Here is a 16293-nt window from a genome sequence, read left to right as displayed (position 1 = left end):
AAATGGAAGCTCAAAGAGTTTACATGAAAATGCTTCCTTTACAAGGAATGCAACATTTGCAGAAGAGATCATGTGTTGCAATGGCCTCTATTTTCATGATTAGATAGAAGGCTCTGACCTTTACTTTTTGCTAACAACATTCTAGGGGGAGAAAAAGCTGTCAGAATTAAATCTCATGAACTACATTTGGTGAATACAGAAAATAAAGCCAAAAGACTTACAAAACACACACACAAAGTTTCACCAATTTTACCCCAACCCATTGAAACCATGTGCACGGCTTGGACCACTTGTAGTCATAAAATTGAGACAAGATTGCTGCCCACTCCCTCCCCCCCAAAAAAGATAGACAACCCAGCCATTTGGCATCCACTTTCCCAGAATAAGCCCCAAAATCTAAAAAAATGCATGTGTGAAAAATAAAATCAAGAGAAATATTTTGAAATCAGATGGCATCTTTCAAGGCCAATTATTTATTTCTGCTATGCAAACTACCTATTCCCATTGTTATCCCACAAGGCTCACTGAAATAAATTATTGTCTCAATAGTCCAAAATGCCAGGAAATGTCAGGCCCAAGTTCTTTTGCCATAGTAAAACACATGATGGCTTAACCTATTCTAAATGCAGTGCTAAACCCTCAGGCAAGCTCCTGTGGCTTTGAGAATTAATCTTGGGTTCATCTGCACTGCTACATGTTGAATGACTACCTCGTGGGAGCTCTGACTTGTAGCATTCACCAAAGTTCTGTGATGTGAATGCTCCCACAATGGCCAATTTCAAGCTGCTAAAACAGTCACTTATCACAGAATTAGACATGCAGTGACACACTATCTAGTATTTCTCTCACACAGAAATAATAGGCATAAGTAACACCAAGAACATAGTTAACAATAAAATATAGTAAAATAATTAGGAAGTGATGAGTTTTATGAATATATTAGCTTTGTTTATAATTTATGTACCTCTATGTGTATACAATATAGTAAAATAATTAGAAAGTGATTAGTTTTAAGAATATATTACCTTTGTGTATAATTTATGTACTTACATGTTTCTATAACTTAAATTTTAATAATAGATGTGTTTAACAATCACCTTACAAATTTTTAAAAAATATTTTATTTGTTTTTAGAGAGAAGGGAAGGGAGGGAGAAAGAGAGAGAGAGAAACATCAATGTGTGTTTGCCTCTCACATGCCCCCTACTGAGGGCCTGGCCTGTAACCCAGGCATGTTCCCTGCCTGGGAATTAAACCTGCAACCCTTTGGTTCACAAGCCAGCACTCAGTCCACTGAGCCACACCAGTCAGGGAAATTTTTTTAAAAATTTAATTACCAGCTCTTTTGAGCTTATACAAGCCAACTTCATCACACCAGTGGATATATATAACAAATGAGGTCTCTGAATTCTTATATAAGCATTTATAATGTAAATAGTAGCACCAGACAAGAAGAATATTATCAGCATATCACAGAGAAACCATATGTGCTTCAACCCATGAATTCCTGGAATAGTAAGGCTTTGCCTCTGATAGAGTTCTCAGCAGTATTTGCAACATGAATAACAGCAGTAATAGTCTACTTTCTACATTTTTTTTATTGCTTGCTTTCCTTAAAACAGATGGTTCATTCAACTTTATTTTGGGAATTCTATTTTCACTAAAATGCAGCTGGAACCACATACTAATGAGAGTAGCATGTGTGGCTCATATTCTTCATTCTAATAAAATTATTGATGTGAAGTTGCACAATATGTTTTCTTACATCCAGTTTGGGGTAATATGTTAATGTTAAACACTTAAAAAGAGGTTATTTCCAGTGACAAAAATTCTGTATGCCAAATCTGACATTACAACTGATCAAATCCTGAAAACAGTAATAGCCCAAGGCCCCTAAAACTGTAGTAAACAGAACAATATTAACAGAAAGCGTCATAGTTCTCAGAAAAAGAGTTAATCAATTTACAAATATCACTGTCAAAAAGATTTAAAATCTCATAAGATAAATCATCAAACGCTTCTAGCATCTGAAATTTCAAAATAAATGTTAACCCAGAATTTATCTCCCACTTCCTTTCCAAAGTCGTATTGTTGGAGAAGAGTGGGGCCTGACAGAGGGAAGGTAAGTCGATTAGGACTGAATTTCTCCCATCTGGTATCTCTTTCAAACAAAAAATCCTATGTTACTGTTGTTGTTTTTTCTTTTAAGAGGGAGAAAAGGAACTCCAGAGGATTCCCATCTGGATATATGGTAGTGTGTGGCATCAGGGGCACCCAGTGTGGTGGGGAAAATAGGGAGGATCTAGTCTGTTTTCAACCCACTTGAACCTCAAAATACGAGAGCCAAGCATCCAACGTTTACTCATAATTCCCAGTCTTTTTCTCCTCTCCCACATTTTGCATTAGGCATTCTCTAGCTTTTATCCCCAGTCTCATTATCATTGCTTTCTTGTTTTTTGTTTGGTGTTTCTCACTGATGTTCAGAAGAATCTGATAGCTCATTGAAATGATTCCCAGCTCTGTCTCACTCTCTCTACCCTAAGCTTCACACACACACATCTTGTACATTTGCCAGGCACTTCTCCACAGATGTCTCATATCTAACCCACAGCAAATCTTTATTTTTTCTCCCCAATGTGCTCCTCCTCCTGAATTAGCTCTTTCTGTTATCCAAATAGAAAGCTCAGAATATCTGATTTTGCTCATCTTCTTTCATCTCCCCCAACCAGTTATCAAATACACTGTTTCAGTGTCATCCGAATCTCTGCAATGGACTGCTCTCATGACACCCACTGACAACACCCAGGTGATGCCCTCGTCCTTCACTCCTGAGGATGGACTGGGCCCCCAGTGCACAGGGCCCTCTGCAGTCTCTAACCTGTCTTCTCCAGGCTCCCCATTGCTGCCTTTAACTCCAAAACCAAGTCTGGTCACTGGCTCTTTAAAGGGTCCATCAGCTTCTTACCTTCAGAATCAGCCAGAGATACTACAGCCAGGGAGTTAAGACCTTCTAGACCAGGTGTTTGCCCACCTTTCTCACCCTGCCTCCTGCCCCAGTATATTCATCATGGAAGTATATTGTTTTGCTACATGATACTGTGCTAGTTCCTGGAGAGGCTACCATGAACCTCCCCTCTGCTGCACTTGAGCGCCATATAACACTCCCCAGGGTGGGCTATCCTCCTCCCCTCTGACCCTGTCAGAGTTCTGTGCATTCTACGATGCCCAGCATTAATCCCACTTCCCTTGGGAAGCCTATCTAAATATTCACCATCCCTTCCTCCACAATTTTACAACACTACCTGCATTTCTGATTCTTACCTGTGTTATAATTTTTCATTTTAAAGTTAGCAAATATATCACCATACACCTGAAACATGGTTCTACATATATTAGCCACTCCAGGTGGGGGTGTGTGGGGCAGGGGAAAGTAGTGGCGGGAAAATGGAGACAACTGTACTTGAACAATAAAAAAAAGAAAAAAGAAATTAGGAAAAAACGTTAAAAACATATAAGTGTCCTATAATGTGGAGAATTTTTATAAACTGAACTAATCAATGGAACTAAGATACATGCAATCCATGGATAAACAGAATAGATAAGCAATTAATAAAATAATTACCATGATGTATAATTCCATTTTCTAATAATGCTTGCCCCAAGTGAACACCTTCTTCAGGCCTGTGGATCTCTCCAATTTCCAACAGCCACGACACAAATTCACTGCAACAGAAATCCAATGAAAAGGTTAAATAGTTATTTCCCATCCCCCGCAGAAAGTCTATCTGTGTCATGCATTCATCAAACAGCCATGAAAGGAGTCTCAAAATATAAAGGAATACTTTCAGTGTATAGCATACATTTTTTTCATATACATCAAGCCCACAGTTACTTAAATTAGACTCTTCTAGAAAACTCATGTTCACACATTCAGACTTACCTTCACCATACTTAACAGCGATTTAACTTATTGAGACTTCTAATAAACACAAAGGGAAAATCTTAAAGTAGCTTCAATTATAAGGTTACCATCCACATAAAGGCAAATTTGGGACTAAAGAGTATACAAAAGATCCTAAATATAGCTAAAGGACAGAACCAGATAGAGTAATAATGACCTAAAATAGGAGAAAAGCTCCTTTTTAAAATATTTCGATTAGTTTACTCTCAGTGTTATTTTACGTTGGTTTCAGGTGTGCAGCTGTACAGGTAGAACCAGCACAGTCTCGGGGCTGTGAAGTGCAGAGTGGGGAATATAGTCAACAATGTTGTGATAATGATGTTTGGTGCCAGGTGGGTACTGGTAACATCAGGGGAACACTTTGTAAAGAGAGAAACTCTTGAATGTGGTTTTCTGAGCACAGAGAACCAGTGGGCAGAAACTCCAAGAGGGCAAACAAAACAAAACATAACTGCGTGTCCCAAATGGCAGACAGAATTCTGAAGACGTCTTCCCAGCCCGTCAAGAATCTCACCCCTTGGTTTTTTAATCACACCCTAATGTAGGCTAATGTAGGGAGTCCTGTCAATGGATTTTGCATATGTAATTAAAATCCCAAGTCAGTTGACCTTAAAATATGGAAATTATCCCATGGAGCCTGACCAGATCACTTGAACCCTTTGGGCCTTGGAAGCAGAGACTTCTTAGGCTGGTGGCCTAAGAGGAAGTGAGGAAAACTAAAAGCTTAAGAAAGATTCAGTGTGGTACTGCTGCCTTTGAAGGTACAGGGGCCGTGACACAAGGAATGCAGGCAGATTCCAGCTGAGAACGGCCCTAGCCAACAGCCAGCATAAAATGTAGCCTCATTCTTTTATAAACAGGAAGGACTGAATCCTGCCAACAACCTGAATGTGCCTGGAAGTGGATTCTTCCTGGGGATCTTAAGATAAGAGCCCCAGGCCCCCGCACCTTGGTTTTGGCCTTCTGAAACCCTGAGCAGAAAACCCAGGATTGCACCCTGGACACCTGATGTACAGAACTGCAAGCTAACAAACAGGTGTGGTTTCAAGCCACTAGGTGTGCGGATCATTTGTTTTGCTGTAATAGAAAATTAATACACATCAAAAGACATAGAAAAGTTTTACTAACTTTCTCAAGTTTTAAAATTACTTGGTGAATTCATTGTCTCTAAACTGTCATCCATAAGGAATACTGCAGCTTGAAACCATCATTCAGCACTGCCTACCACACACAGCTGCTGGGGCTGTGAGGGGCCATGGAGGCCTACAGCTCTCATCCATCACCATTTGAGGAGGGGTGAGGAGCCCCAGGCATGGTAAGTAAGAAGGATGATGCTTTATAACACCTAGGAGATAGCGCATCAGCTCAGTAGTAAATTTTTTAAGGCCATCTGTTGTCATTAAAAGAACACTAAATACAGAGACATTTTACAATAAAAATTTTATCACACATATGTTATAAAAATCTAACATTTGACATTTTACATAAACTAATGAGTATATTTTAGGGTGGTTTCATTTTTGCACAGAGGCGAGAGAAGCAAAGCTACAGAGTGTGGAGAAATTACTTTTCCCTTTATTTCGTCAAAAGCAACACATTTAGCTAAAGTCAAATAGCCAAGGAATATGGAATTGTAAATATGATGTCTAGTCTAACAAGTACATTTTAAGGAAGAAGAAGCACCATCCAAGAGAAAAAAAATAAAAGAAGTGAAATACAGGATAGCAGTTAAGATTGCATAATTCACAATAAGACAACCTGGATTCAGATCCTGCCTCTGCTTAATAGCTGGGCAGTGCTGAATTAATCAATCTAGCTCTCTAAACGTCAGGTTTTTTATTCCATAACAGAAGTACTATCCACCTCTCAGTGCTGTTATAGGATTAAATGAGCTGATGATGTCAGGAACCCAGCACACTGCCTGGAGCATTGTGAGCACGTACTAAGTGTCAGAGATTGACAAGTGTGTTGAGATAGCTAGTATATAGCTAAAGTGTCATCTTACGCTCTGACATCACCAGATTCCTCAATATGTCAAATTCAAATGAGTGAAAAAGCACATTTCAAGTGCCGCTATAAATTAGTAGTATAGACGAAAAAGGGACATTGTAATAAATGTAATCGAAAGTAACTTCACAGGGTAATTTGATAATAAATTCCTAACTGGCCAGGTCATGAGGGACACAGGGGGGAGTGTGCCACTATGGAAACAGACACAATTAATAACAGCTAACATTTATTGAGTCTTTTATGTATCGGGCGCTCTGGGGAATACTCTGCATATCATTGCAGTTAACTAGAACCACAACCATAGGAGACAGTGTGGGTAAAGGGTTAACAAACTCCCTCTGCTTCAATAAGGACAAGTTTGACCCTGGATTAACTTTCTGACCTTGTTCCCCTAGAAACCTGGTGAAGGCAGGGTGTCAGGTGCATTAGTAGGCAGGATGGCTTATGGTAAAAATGATCTCAATGGCTAAGCTACATAACTCATAACACCTGATGAAAAGCCAGGACTTGAAGTGATTCTCTCGTAAGTAAACACGCTCTTGTGGGGACCTTGGAAGGTATATCCATGAGGTTGTTAGTAGAAATAGTGTCTTCTTTGTAATATGGGGCTTCTAAGCCAAGGTGGGCTCACATTTCCTCATTCCCTTGCATAAGAGCCATCATCTGGGGGACTAGGAACACTACCAATACAAGCCCATTGGCAGCCATGTGGCCTGCTGTGAGGACCACACTCACTGGAGAAGAAATGCCCTCCCTGCAAACAAAGGTGTCCTGACCTCTTCTAGTGGGGCTGGGAGCTGGTGTGGCCCATGGTGAATCTGTGTGTCTGCACAGCTAATTAGTGATACATTCTGGTAGGTATTATAGGTAAGCACTACAATCATCTTCATTTTTAGAAAGGAAAGAAAAATTTAACTTTTCCAAATCTCAACTAGCCACTGGCAGGGCCAGATCTGGGGACAGTCTGATTGTGAAGTTGGGGCTTTGAACTGCTACTCTAGCCTACTTTAATAGAACTGACATTGCCATTCGCTAGCTGCATGAACTTGGGCATGTTAAACTCCCTGATCCCTAGTCTCTGAATCTTTATAAAATGTAAGTATGTACTCAAGGATTAGAAACAACATATAAAAAGAATCCAGCCCGGAGCCTGGCCTTCCTGCGGGTACCTGAGTCACCACCCTTCCCTTTGGCTCTGCCTGCTTAACCCAGCAGGGACTGCCCTCGAGCCACTGCCTGCAAAAACCCAGGGGCACACACGGTCCATCTGCGCTCCACACCCAGGCCACTTCCCCGCTCATTGCTCTGTGCCTGCCCCTCACATGACCCACTTTTTCAGACTCTTCATCTCTATCCTTTCATCCTGAACCCAGCTGTCAAAATTCTGAATTAATTGGTTGCTTAGAATGTGTTTTTCCAGTTCTTTAGTCTTCCTTTCAGGCCCTGTACTCATGTCCTTGCCAGACTCTGTCCCCTACAGGCAAACCTGCCTGCCTGCCTGCCCAGCCTCTGCCTCGCCCTTGGAACATAGTATATCAGAAAGTACTGAAGTCATAAATAAATGAATAAATGCCTTAAGTTTCTTTGTCATGGTTCCCAGCTGTATGACCATTCCCTCACCCACTATGGTCCAGGAAAAGCAGATAGTAAAGAAATATTAAAAAATGCTTAGGAGAATATTTTTAAAGGAAAACACCACATGAGATGCAGCCAGATTACCAACCCTACCTTCCAAGAAAGCATTTAGGGAACGTAGTCAGTTTTCTTTTTCTGTCTTTGATCAGATTTCCTTGTTTGCACATCATTTTATAAAGTTTCTCACCCTGTTCAGAAATCATTACCCAGGTGTCTTGTTCCATTCCTAATTTTAAACCTATCGAAAATAAAACAAAGGACAGGTAACTGAAAAAGTCTCTTCATGCACTCATCATTAAACAAACATTTACTGCATATCTACCATGTGCTGGGGCTGTGCACACAGAGCTTCGTATTATAGGGGCTTGGTTTTCCAGAAGCTCATGGGATACAGGGAGGTAGTTGAGACAAGATGCCCAGGGCCATTTGACACCTTCATGCAAGATGTGCCTCAAAGGTACAGAGAATAAGTAGCATAGATGGTAGGTAGAAAATAGACAGGGGGAGGGTAAGAATAGTATGAGAAATGGAGAAGCCAAAGAACTTATATGTATGACCCATGGATATGAACTAAAGGGGGGAATGTGGGTGGGAGGGTGGGTGAAGAATGGAGGGGAGTAAAGGGGGGAAAATGGGACAACTGTAATAACATAATCAATAAAATATATTTTAAAAAAAGATGTGCCTCAAAGGTACATGGCTTGGCCAGTGGAGGCAGAGCAGCGGATTCTCACCCTCTGTGGACCCCTTCTGCAGGGCTCAGTCAGCACAACTGGACTGGGTGGCCCCAGGGACAGCCTTAGAGGAAAAATTGTGATACAACAGAAGCACACTCAAAGTAGCTTCCTTATCTGAGAAACGGCCAGAAAGACTCTGCAGAAGGGCCCTGTTTGGATGCATAGGCAGGAAGAGGATTTGCAGAGAGAGAATAAGGAGTCACAACAGCTAGCTGAGGTGAAACAGCACTGGCAGGAAGCCCTGGGTTTAGGTGAGAGCACAGGTGATATGCTGGGGAGTTAGGCAGGGTGCTTGTTCAACTGCAGTTCAAGGCCCTTCATTCCTTAGGTATTGGGGAACCCCCTGTTTTAACCAGAGGGGGAAAAGGCAAGGTAGTGCAGGAAAGGAAACATTGTTGCTTTGGAAACTAAGCTCCAAAGACAAGCTGAAAGGGAGAGAATTTAAATAGAGGGAGACTATTACAAGGAAACTGCAAAAGTTCAAGCAAGTTCAAGCCCCTAGGGACAATAATAACAATGAAGCTGAGAAATATGTAGGAGATGGTACGGGGAAGAAACACCACCAGGTGAATTGCAGGCATGAAGGCAAGAGAAGAATCAGGATGCCTTGCAGGCTTTAGACATGACAACTGAAAGGGGGTGGGGGGTGGACAGTGGGCAATGTGTTTAAGTAAGGAGGAGCCAGCAGCTGAGCACACTGACTTTGGACACTGAAGTGGAGTCCAGGGTCCAGTGGAATACATAAGTAGGAAGCTCAGGAGAGAAGATAAATCTAGACATAAAGATTGAGAACTTGGCAGTGTAGAAGTGGAAGTTGATCTGGTGACCCAGGTAAGGAATTGAGTTGAGAGGAGACAGTGCCAAGGCGGAAGTCCTGGGAACACTGCCACTCAATCAGTGACACTTTCAAGAACACTCTTGCAGAAGAAGAAATACTTGGAGTATTTTAGTCTTCCAGCTACAAAATTTCTTACTAACATTTTATTTTTTACAATACAGGAGCCATTAACATTTGTCAATAATAGTGAATAATCTAGTAAGAATTGAGCCTATTAACATGAACAGACTTATAGAATTATAGAATTCTTTCTTTCCTTCACTCTTTTTCCCCTCTTCTACCTTTTATGGTGGTTCTTGGACATATCTACATACATAGTCATTCTGAAAAATATAAAGCTTCAGTATGATAAAAATTCAATTTATCTTTTAAATAATTTGATATGTTTGAATTAATTGCTAGATTCAATAAAACTCAGGAGTCTATTATACATTCATTATCTTTGTCTTAAAAATTCCTATCTGGTTCTTCATCCAATATCAATCAAAGGAGTAAGTATTTGGAAATTCTTACACCACTGTGGACTATGGATGTTTTAACTAAGGCAGAAAGTTTGTTCATTCTTCAAGGGAATATATCTGAAGATATAAAGGGTTCTTCATGTTCTAAAATGTTATCACCAATGAAATGTTTTATTCCTAGATCTCTGGGGAAAGGAATAAACACTGTCGTGTTTCTTATCAGTTATTTGATAAAGAAACTAGTAGCTGTACAAGCATCTCTATTTCCTAGCTGAATTACAGGAATATGGTTACTTGCAGACAAACTCCACATAACTGAATACTGCCAGGCCAAATACCTCCTGCAAATCTTGCTAAAAAAAGGAAGCAAATTTGAGCTAGGTCGCCTCATGTGAACAAGCTCCTTATTGGGTTATATTCCATTATATTCAATGGCACTGTAACATTTTCAAAAAGTTAATATATACCGAAAGTGTCTTCTTTAGTAATGAGGACACTAATGGCCTAAGAATTTTCAATGTCCTATTAAATATACAGAGAAGAATTGTTGGAGGCACTGTAATATCGCATATTATTGAAGCTTGTCTCATAAAGGGAAACTCTGTGATGATGCTTTGGAAATGGCAAGCATAAAGTGCAAAGAGCACTGAGCACATTTTAAAGCAACTGAAACTATCTGCTGTAGGCTGAATGTCTGTGTGCCCCAAATTCTTATGTCGACACCTAATCCCAGTGAGATGGCGTTAGGAGGTGGAGCCTCTAGGAGGTGATTAGGGCGTGGGAATGGAACCCTCATGAATGTGACTGGTGTCTTTATACAAGAGACTCCAGAGAGAGCCCTCTTGCTCCTTCCACCTGGTGAGGGTACAGCAAAAAGTCCTCATATGAGAAAGTGGCCTGTCACAGAACACAGAATCTGTGGGTGTCATGATCTTGGACTTCCCAGTCTGCAGAACTGTGAAAAGTAAATTTCTCTTGTTTGTAAGTGACCCAGCCTGCGGTAGTTTGTTATAGCCTGAACAGACTAAGACACTACTAAAAAAACCACTGCCAGTCACAATACAATTATTTTGCTAACTATATAAGGTTATCCTTGTCTTTTATTTTAGTAAGTAACTGTTGAAAATATTCAGAAACTATTTAAGCATGCAGCTTACATCACACAGAAAATTCAAGTGAATATTAAGTACCTTTTACTTTCTTATAACTTTTGCCCATTATCTGCTTTTCTGCTAAGTTAGAATCTTCACAAAGTATAATAGTGCCCAATGCATATACCTACTTTTTCGTCTCTCTCTTTCTTTTAAAATAGCTTCTAACCATTCATGTTTCTCTTCAGGTGTTTTTGCCATACACACAAACCACTTGTTTTTTGCTGTGTTATGTATCTTCCATCCATTAACCACAATGTGTCCACTGCTATGGAAGTCAGCTGGAAATTAAGGGCAAAGGTGAATAAGCAAATATTATATATAGTATCAAATCAATGCAATCATTCAATTCACAAAAGTTCCAAAGCCAGTAAATTCTTCACATTGTCTTTGCTTTATATGTGTGTGTTGGAGAACAAAAATATTAACACAATGTTTGTACATTGAATGCAGTCCATGCCAGGTAACAATTCCCAACATCGCCCCTCACAGGCTCTTGCTCCCCTACATCTGACACAGACACACCGAGGACAGCACTTTATGCCCATCCCTCCAAAAGCCCTGGATTCTTACACGTCTTTATCTAGTGCTCCAGTTTCCCATGAGCTCAGTAACCAAGTAATCAATAGAACATTCACTCAGACAACCAGGGTAGTTGGCATAAATGTTGACAACCAGGTCATCTGAGGGAGAAGGAAGGAAGTGAGTGAGACACAGGAGCTCTGCTGCCATGGAAAAAAGGGAAGAAAACAAACAGACTGCTGAAGCAACAACGTGAAGAGTTGACTGCCTTCCCCTATCTCACTTCCACGTCCAGCAAAATTCGGGCTTTAGGATGTTCTCTTGAGCATTCGGGTTACAGAAGCAAGAGAGTTCTTCACATTTCAGACAGGTAGCATTCTAAGTGTCATTAAACAGTCTCCTCAGAAAGCTATAAAATGGGCTACTGCCACCTTACACACACTAACTAATGTGCACACACCCTGTCAGGGAAAGGTAGCCTGCCAGGTCCCATATGTGATCACGGGAGTCTGCAACTGCACTGAAGTCTGCAGCACAGAAAGGAGCTGCAAGTGAGAGATTTCTCCCTGTCCCTGCAGACTGACAGCCCCACCCCTTTATCCCGCCATCAGCCAGTGAGGATCATCTCCACAGCACAGCTTGTTCCCAAGGCAAGTGCCCTGTCTCAGGAATCACCTGAATTGTGCTCATTGACTTTTTCTCATACCTGCAGCAACCACAGTTCACTATTTTAAGTACTGGACAAGTTGGCTGGATGCTAACAATAAGATAAAGGAATGGCACACAGGTGAGGATTTGAAAACCTGTGTTCCTGACAGACTATAAACACCCTGCTCCCCTCTGAGAACCAGGAATGACAACAAAGGTATGGGGGGCGGGGCGGGCAGCGCTAATCTGCACCCCAACCCTATGTTTAAACTATTACAAAAACATTTCTCTACATGGCAATAAAAGTCATTTATCAACAATTAATATATTTTACATTATCCTGTCTTTCCTCTTAGAAGCATACCTTTGAAATTCTAATTAAAACCATTGGGAAAAGTGATTCAATTAACTAAGCATTTATATTATAGACTTTTTTCCAAATAGTAAGTAATGTGTTTTAACTTCATTTTACTTAAAATTTGTGACTAATCATGATTTCCATACCTTCAACCCTATGGAGCAAAAGTTCACTAACTTTGTGAAATAAAAACTTAAAATGAGCACTTAAAGTTACACAGACCACCTCCACCCACAACTTTCTTGTACAAGCAAATCAGCAACCTGTTTATATTAATAATGTATGTAGAGTTCAACTAAAGTTAGAGTTTGCTATATTCTACACTGAATATATTAGAGAAACAATGTCACATACATGCTTATAACACATTGCATAACTTAAAGAAAATCAATTCACTCACTAACTGGTTTCTGCATTCACACTCTCCAGACTAGGAGCTGTGCATGCCTCTGCACATTGCTATTCCCACTGAGCTACTTCTTTGTATCTTTGTGTTTAATGTCAGTGTGTTTCAGCCAAATATAAACAAACTCCTGTTACGACAACAGTCCTTCTCTGCCTTTCGCCTTTTTCCTCTGACTGCTCTACCTAATGAAGTATTTCTAAGCTCTGATGCACTGCATGTGAATTATTCAGGGGAGAAATCTGTCTTACCAGGAAGTTTACCATCAAGCCTTTCACTGTAAATCTCCTCACTCACCTGTGCCATCGTCCACATTCTCCACCTCCATCACCTCGGTATTGATCCGGCCACGAAAAAGGTATCGATGTCCATCTGTAGATGTCTTGCTGTTCTTCAACCGTCTTGTAAAGGAAGGAAATCACAAAATCACTATCACTCTACTTAATGGAAATCAATATTGAAGCAATATAATGTAAGCAAATCTTTGAAAAAGAAGTACTGATTCAATCAATGGTATCAAATGTTAGGCTCCTGGTGTTTTTTATTTGTGTCCTCCCATTCCTAACAGCACTGGTTATGAGAGGTGACTTATTTCTAGTTTTTTAAATAAACTGAAGCTCTGGGCTCAAAACAATATGAGGTGGAAAGGTAAACATGTACTTTTGCTCAATATAGGATATCAATGGTGCCAAGTCAAACTCTGACAGGCACTAATAGTGGGATTAAAATTTCCTGTGATTTCTTTCACCTTCAGTTCTCGTTTTTTAGTAAGTTGCTGGTAATTCCCTGATAAAATTCAGTTAGTTCTTATGATCCCTCTGTAAAAAAGTTAACTCTGCTGGTTCTTAAGCATTACCCAGCTGAAAATAGTTTCCTATATTGTTTATAGGGAATATAACTGTATACTTGTTAGTAAGTCTCTTAATACATTTATGTTCCTTCAAAAAGGTTTTATTTACTCTCAAAATAGTTCAAAACATTCCAACACTTTGCATATAGTGGGTTTGGCACTGGCCTTTAATCTTTATAAGTTGTAACACAAAAATTTAAAAAGTCCAGGTTTACAGGTGAGCATTTGTAATAATGAATTAGATCATTGTGTATGTTTATAGTTGAGTCACTAAATATTCAGGAGAGATTGTTTTAAAAACTGAATCTTTTCAATTAATTTTAAAGGAAATTGTTCAAGAGGATTAAAGATTACCTAGTCATTCAAGAGACTGCAATTGCCTGGAACTATTCAAGTTGACTTATTGATGCAGTCTATGTAATAATTTAACATGTTGAAATCATTATTCGTTTATTGTGTTGCACAGGCACACCAGCAAAAGTCAGTACATAACTGTGCACCAACTCCAGTGTTCCCTCTCCTCTCCTCCTCTGTAATTAGGTACCTGCCATGGAGTGCAAGGAGGTGTCACGAGGTATCTTCACAGTCCCTGACTTCCTTCTTTGGAAAAGAGTGTAGATGCCCACTTAGCTGTCTAAACGATCCTCATGATCTAGGCCTTCATGATCTTGCACTCTCATGCTCATTCTGAAATCAACCTCCAAATGCCCCTTGTTAATAAGCCAAAATAAATGCTATAAACCAGGATTTGGGCAAGGTAACTGTAAAAGTTGGCATCACTGGAGGCCAAACATAAAGAATGCAAAGCCCACTAAGAAGCCAGTAGCTGCACATTCTCTCAGGTAGGAAATTGTATCATCGTGTGCTACAAAAAAGAATTTCCTATAAGTTGATACATCATTTTAAGACCAATCATATTTTGAAAAGCTTAATATCCTCGATGGCAGTTTTAGTCACAGGCAAATAATCATGGTTTGGAATCTATCATCGGGTCCTATTTTCCAAAGTATTAATTTTCTCTGAGATTCCTCAGTTAACTCTGTACAGGCTTTTTAAAAATATTTCTCTTGACCTGCAGATGGTAAAAGTCAATGTGAAGTTCTAGTAAGCATGTATCAGTACTGTAACATTTAGTTCAATCAGACCTTGGGTCCCTTCAGAAAATGGCTCTACTGAATTTTAAAGATTAAAAAGCCAATGGCTTGAAAAGAATTTTACTCTATACTGTAATGTTGAGTACTTGCATATCTTGAGTCTATGACTTCCTCCCTGAGTATGTGTTCGAATGGTCATTAGGATGAGTGGACAAGAGTGTTCACAAGTTTGACCCTATCCGACAAGTACCTTCTGAAAAAAAAATCATATCTATGCTTTAAAACAACGCAGCAATTACATCAATAACATTAATACATAATATTATTTAACCATGGCTAAGCTATACCAGGGACTTGCTTGGGTTTTGTTCATTCAATCATTTATTCACTTATTCAACAAATAATTCTTGAGTATCTATTACATAACAGGTCTGCTCCAGTCTCCAGGAAACAGTAATGAAAAAGTAGCAGGACCCTTGTTCTCACGAACCTTACAGCCTAATCTTATAAAGGTGGTAGAAAACAAACAAATAAATTATGGAGAAAGTATCAGCATACACTTCGCAGATATTGATAAGGTAGCTGGGAAGCTTCCCTGGATAGGGTGGTCAGGGAAGATATTTCTGAAGAAGTGACATTTAAATGAGATCTACAAGACATAAAGAACCTGGCCATGTAGAACTCAGAGGGAAGAGCAACTAGGAAGGAGAAAAAGCCAGAGCAACATGGAAGAAATAGAATTCTTGATTTCCCCATGGGATGTAAAGTACAGCATAGAAAATATAATCAATAATACTGTAATAACTGTGTATGGTGGCAGTCAGGTACTGGAAATATCAGGAGGAACACTCTGTGAAGTATATGATTGTCTAATCACTATTTTGTACACCTGAAACTAATACAAAATAATATTCAATGTAAAGTGTAATTGAAAAAGTATCAACTTAAAAATCTCCACCCAGATTTCTGTATTTCCTCTCCTAAAACTGTTCCTCTCCCAGTTGTCCCTATCCATTAGTTTCCTTGATTCCAAACCACAGGCATTAGCCTTGGGTCCTATATTTCACTCATCCTCCCACATCCAATCCATTAGAAAACCTCACTGATTCTTCATTTAAAACATACAAAAATCTTCCCATATCTCTTCGCCTACCCTGGCCCAGCCCACTGGTTTCTGCTCCCTGAGTGACAGTGGTAGTTTCCTAACTGGACCCACCACGTTCTCATTAAGTGCTTCACGACTTGTGTTCGATAGTTTGTACCAAATAAAGATAGGAAAGTGTTTTAAGAAGGAAGAAGTGCCAAATTAAGCTAAATGCTGCTGAGAAAACACGTGAAACCACACAGAGCAGGAAAGCGACCACTTCCTTAGAAAACAGAGGTCAATGGTGGTTTTCACATGAGCAGTTTAGTGGAGCCTCCGAAGGCTCCTGGGGAGGCAGTGTCATCGGTGGACGGTCACAGTCACGGTTCAGCTAGGTGGCATCAGAAGATGAAGGGGACAGTCATGGGACAGACCGAGCATGTGGAAGTTTGCTAACGAGACCGCGAGTTCCCAGGACCAACCACAGAGGAAAAGGTGAGACCTGTGAGATGGACAAAACTTCTGACGTGTTACCTGTGTAC

At 39.9% G+C, this 16293-nt stretch overlaps 1 protein-coding gene across 1 annotated transcript in view; it reads right to left on the bottom strand.

The window, feature by feature from the left end:
* The window catches only part of PREX2 (phosphatidylinositol-3,4,5-trisphosphate dependent Rac exchange factor 2), a 221529-nt gene that overhangs the window by 130379 nt on the left and 74857 nt on the right, over positions 1 to 16293 (bottom strand). The window contains 4 exon segments of the mRNA XM_028533661.2: positions 3622 to 3722; positions 7699 to 7843; positions 10924 to 11073; positions 13021 to 13124. Coding sequence (XP_028389462.1) covers positions 3622 to 3722; positions 7699 to 7843; positions 10924 to 11073; positions 13021 to 13124 — 500 coding nt within the window.

This window comes from Phyllostomus discolor, chromosome 7 (assembly GCF_004126475.2).
Source record: "Phyllostomus discolor isolate MPI-MPIP mPhyDis1 chromosome 7, mPhyDis1.pri.v3, whole genome shotgun sequence".
In the NCBI taxonomy this organism is placed as follows: domain Eukaryota; kingdom Metazoa; phylum Chordata; class Mammalia; order Chiroptera; family Phyllostomidae; genus Phyllostomus; species Phyllostomus discolor.
The sequence above is the reverse complement of the archived record's forward strand: the minus strand, read 5'-3'. Positions and strand labels throughout refer to the sequence as shown.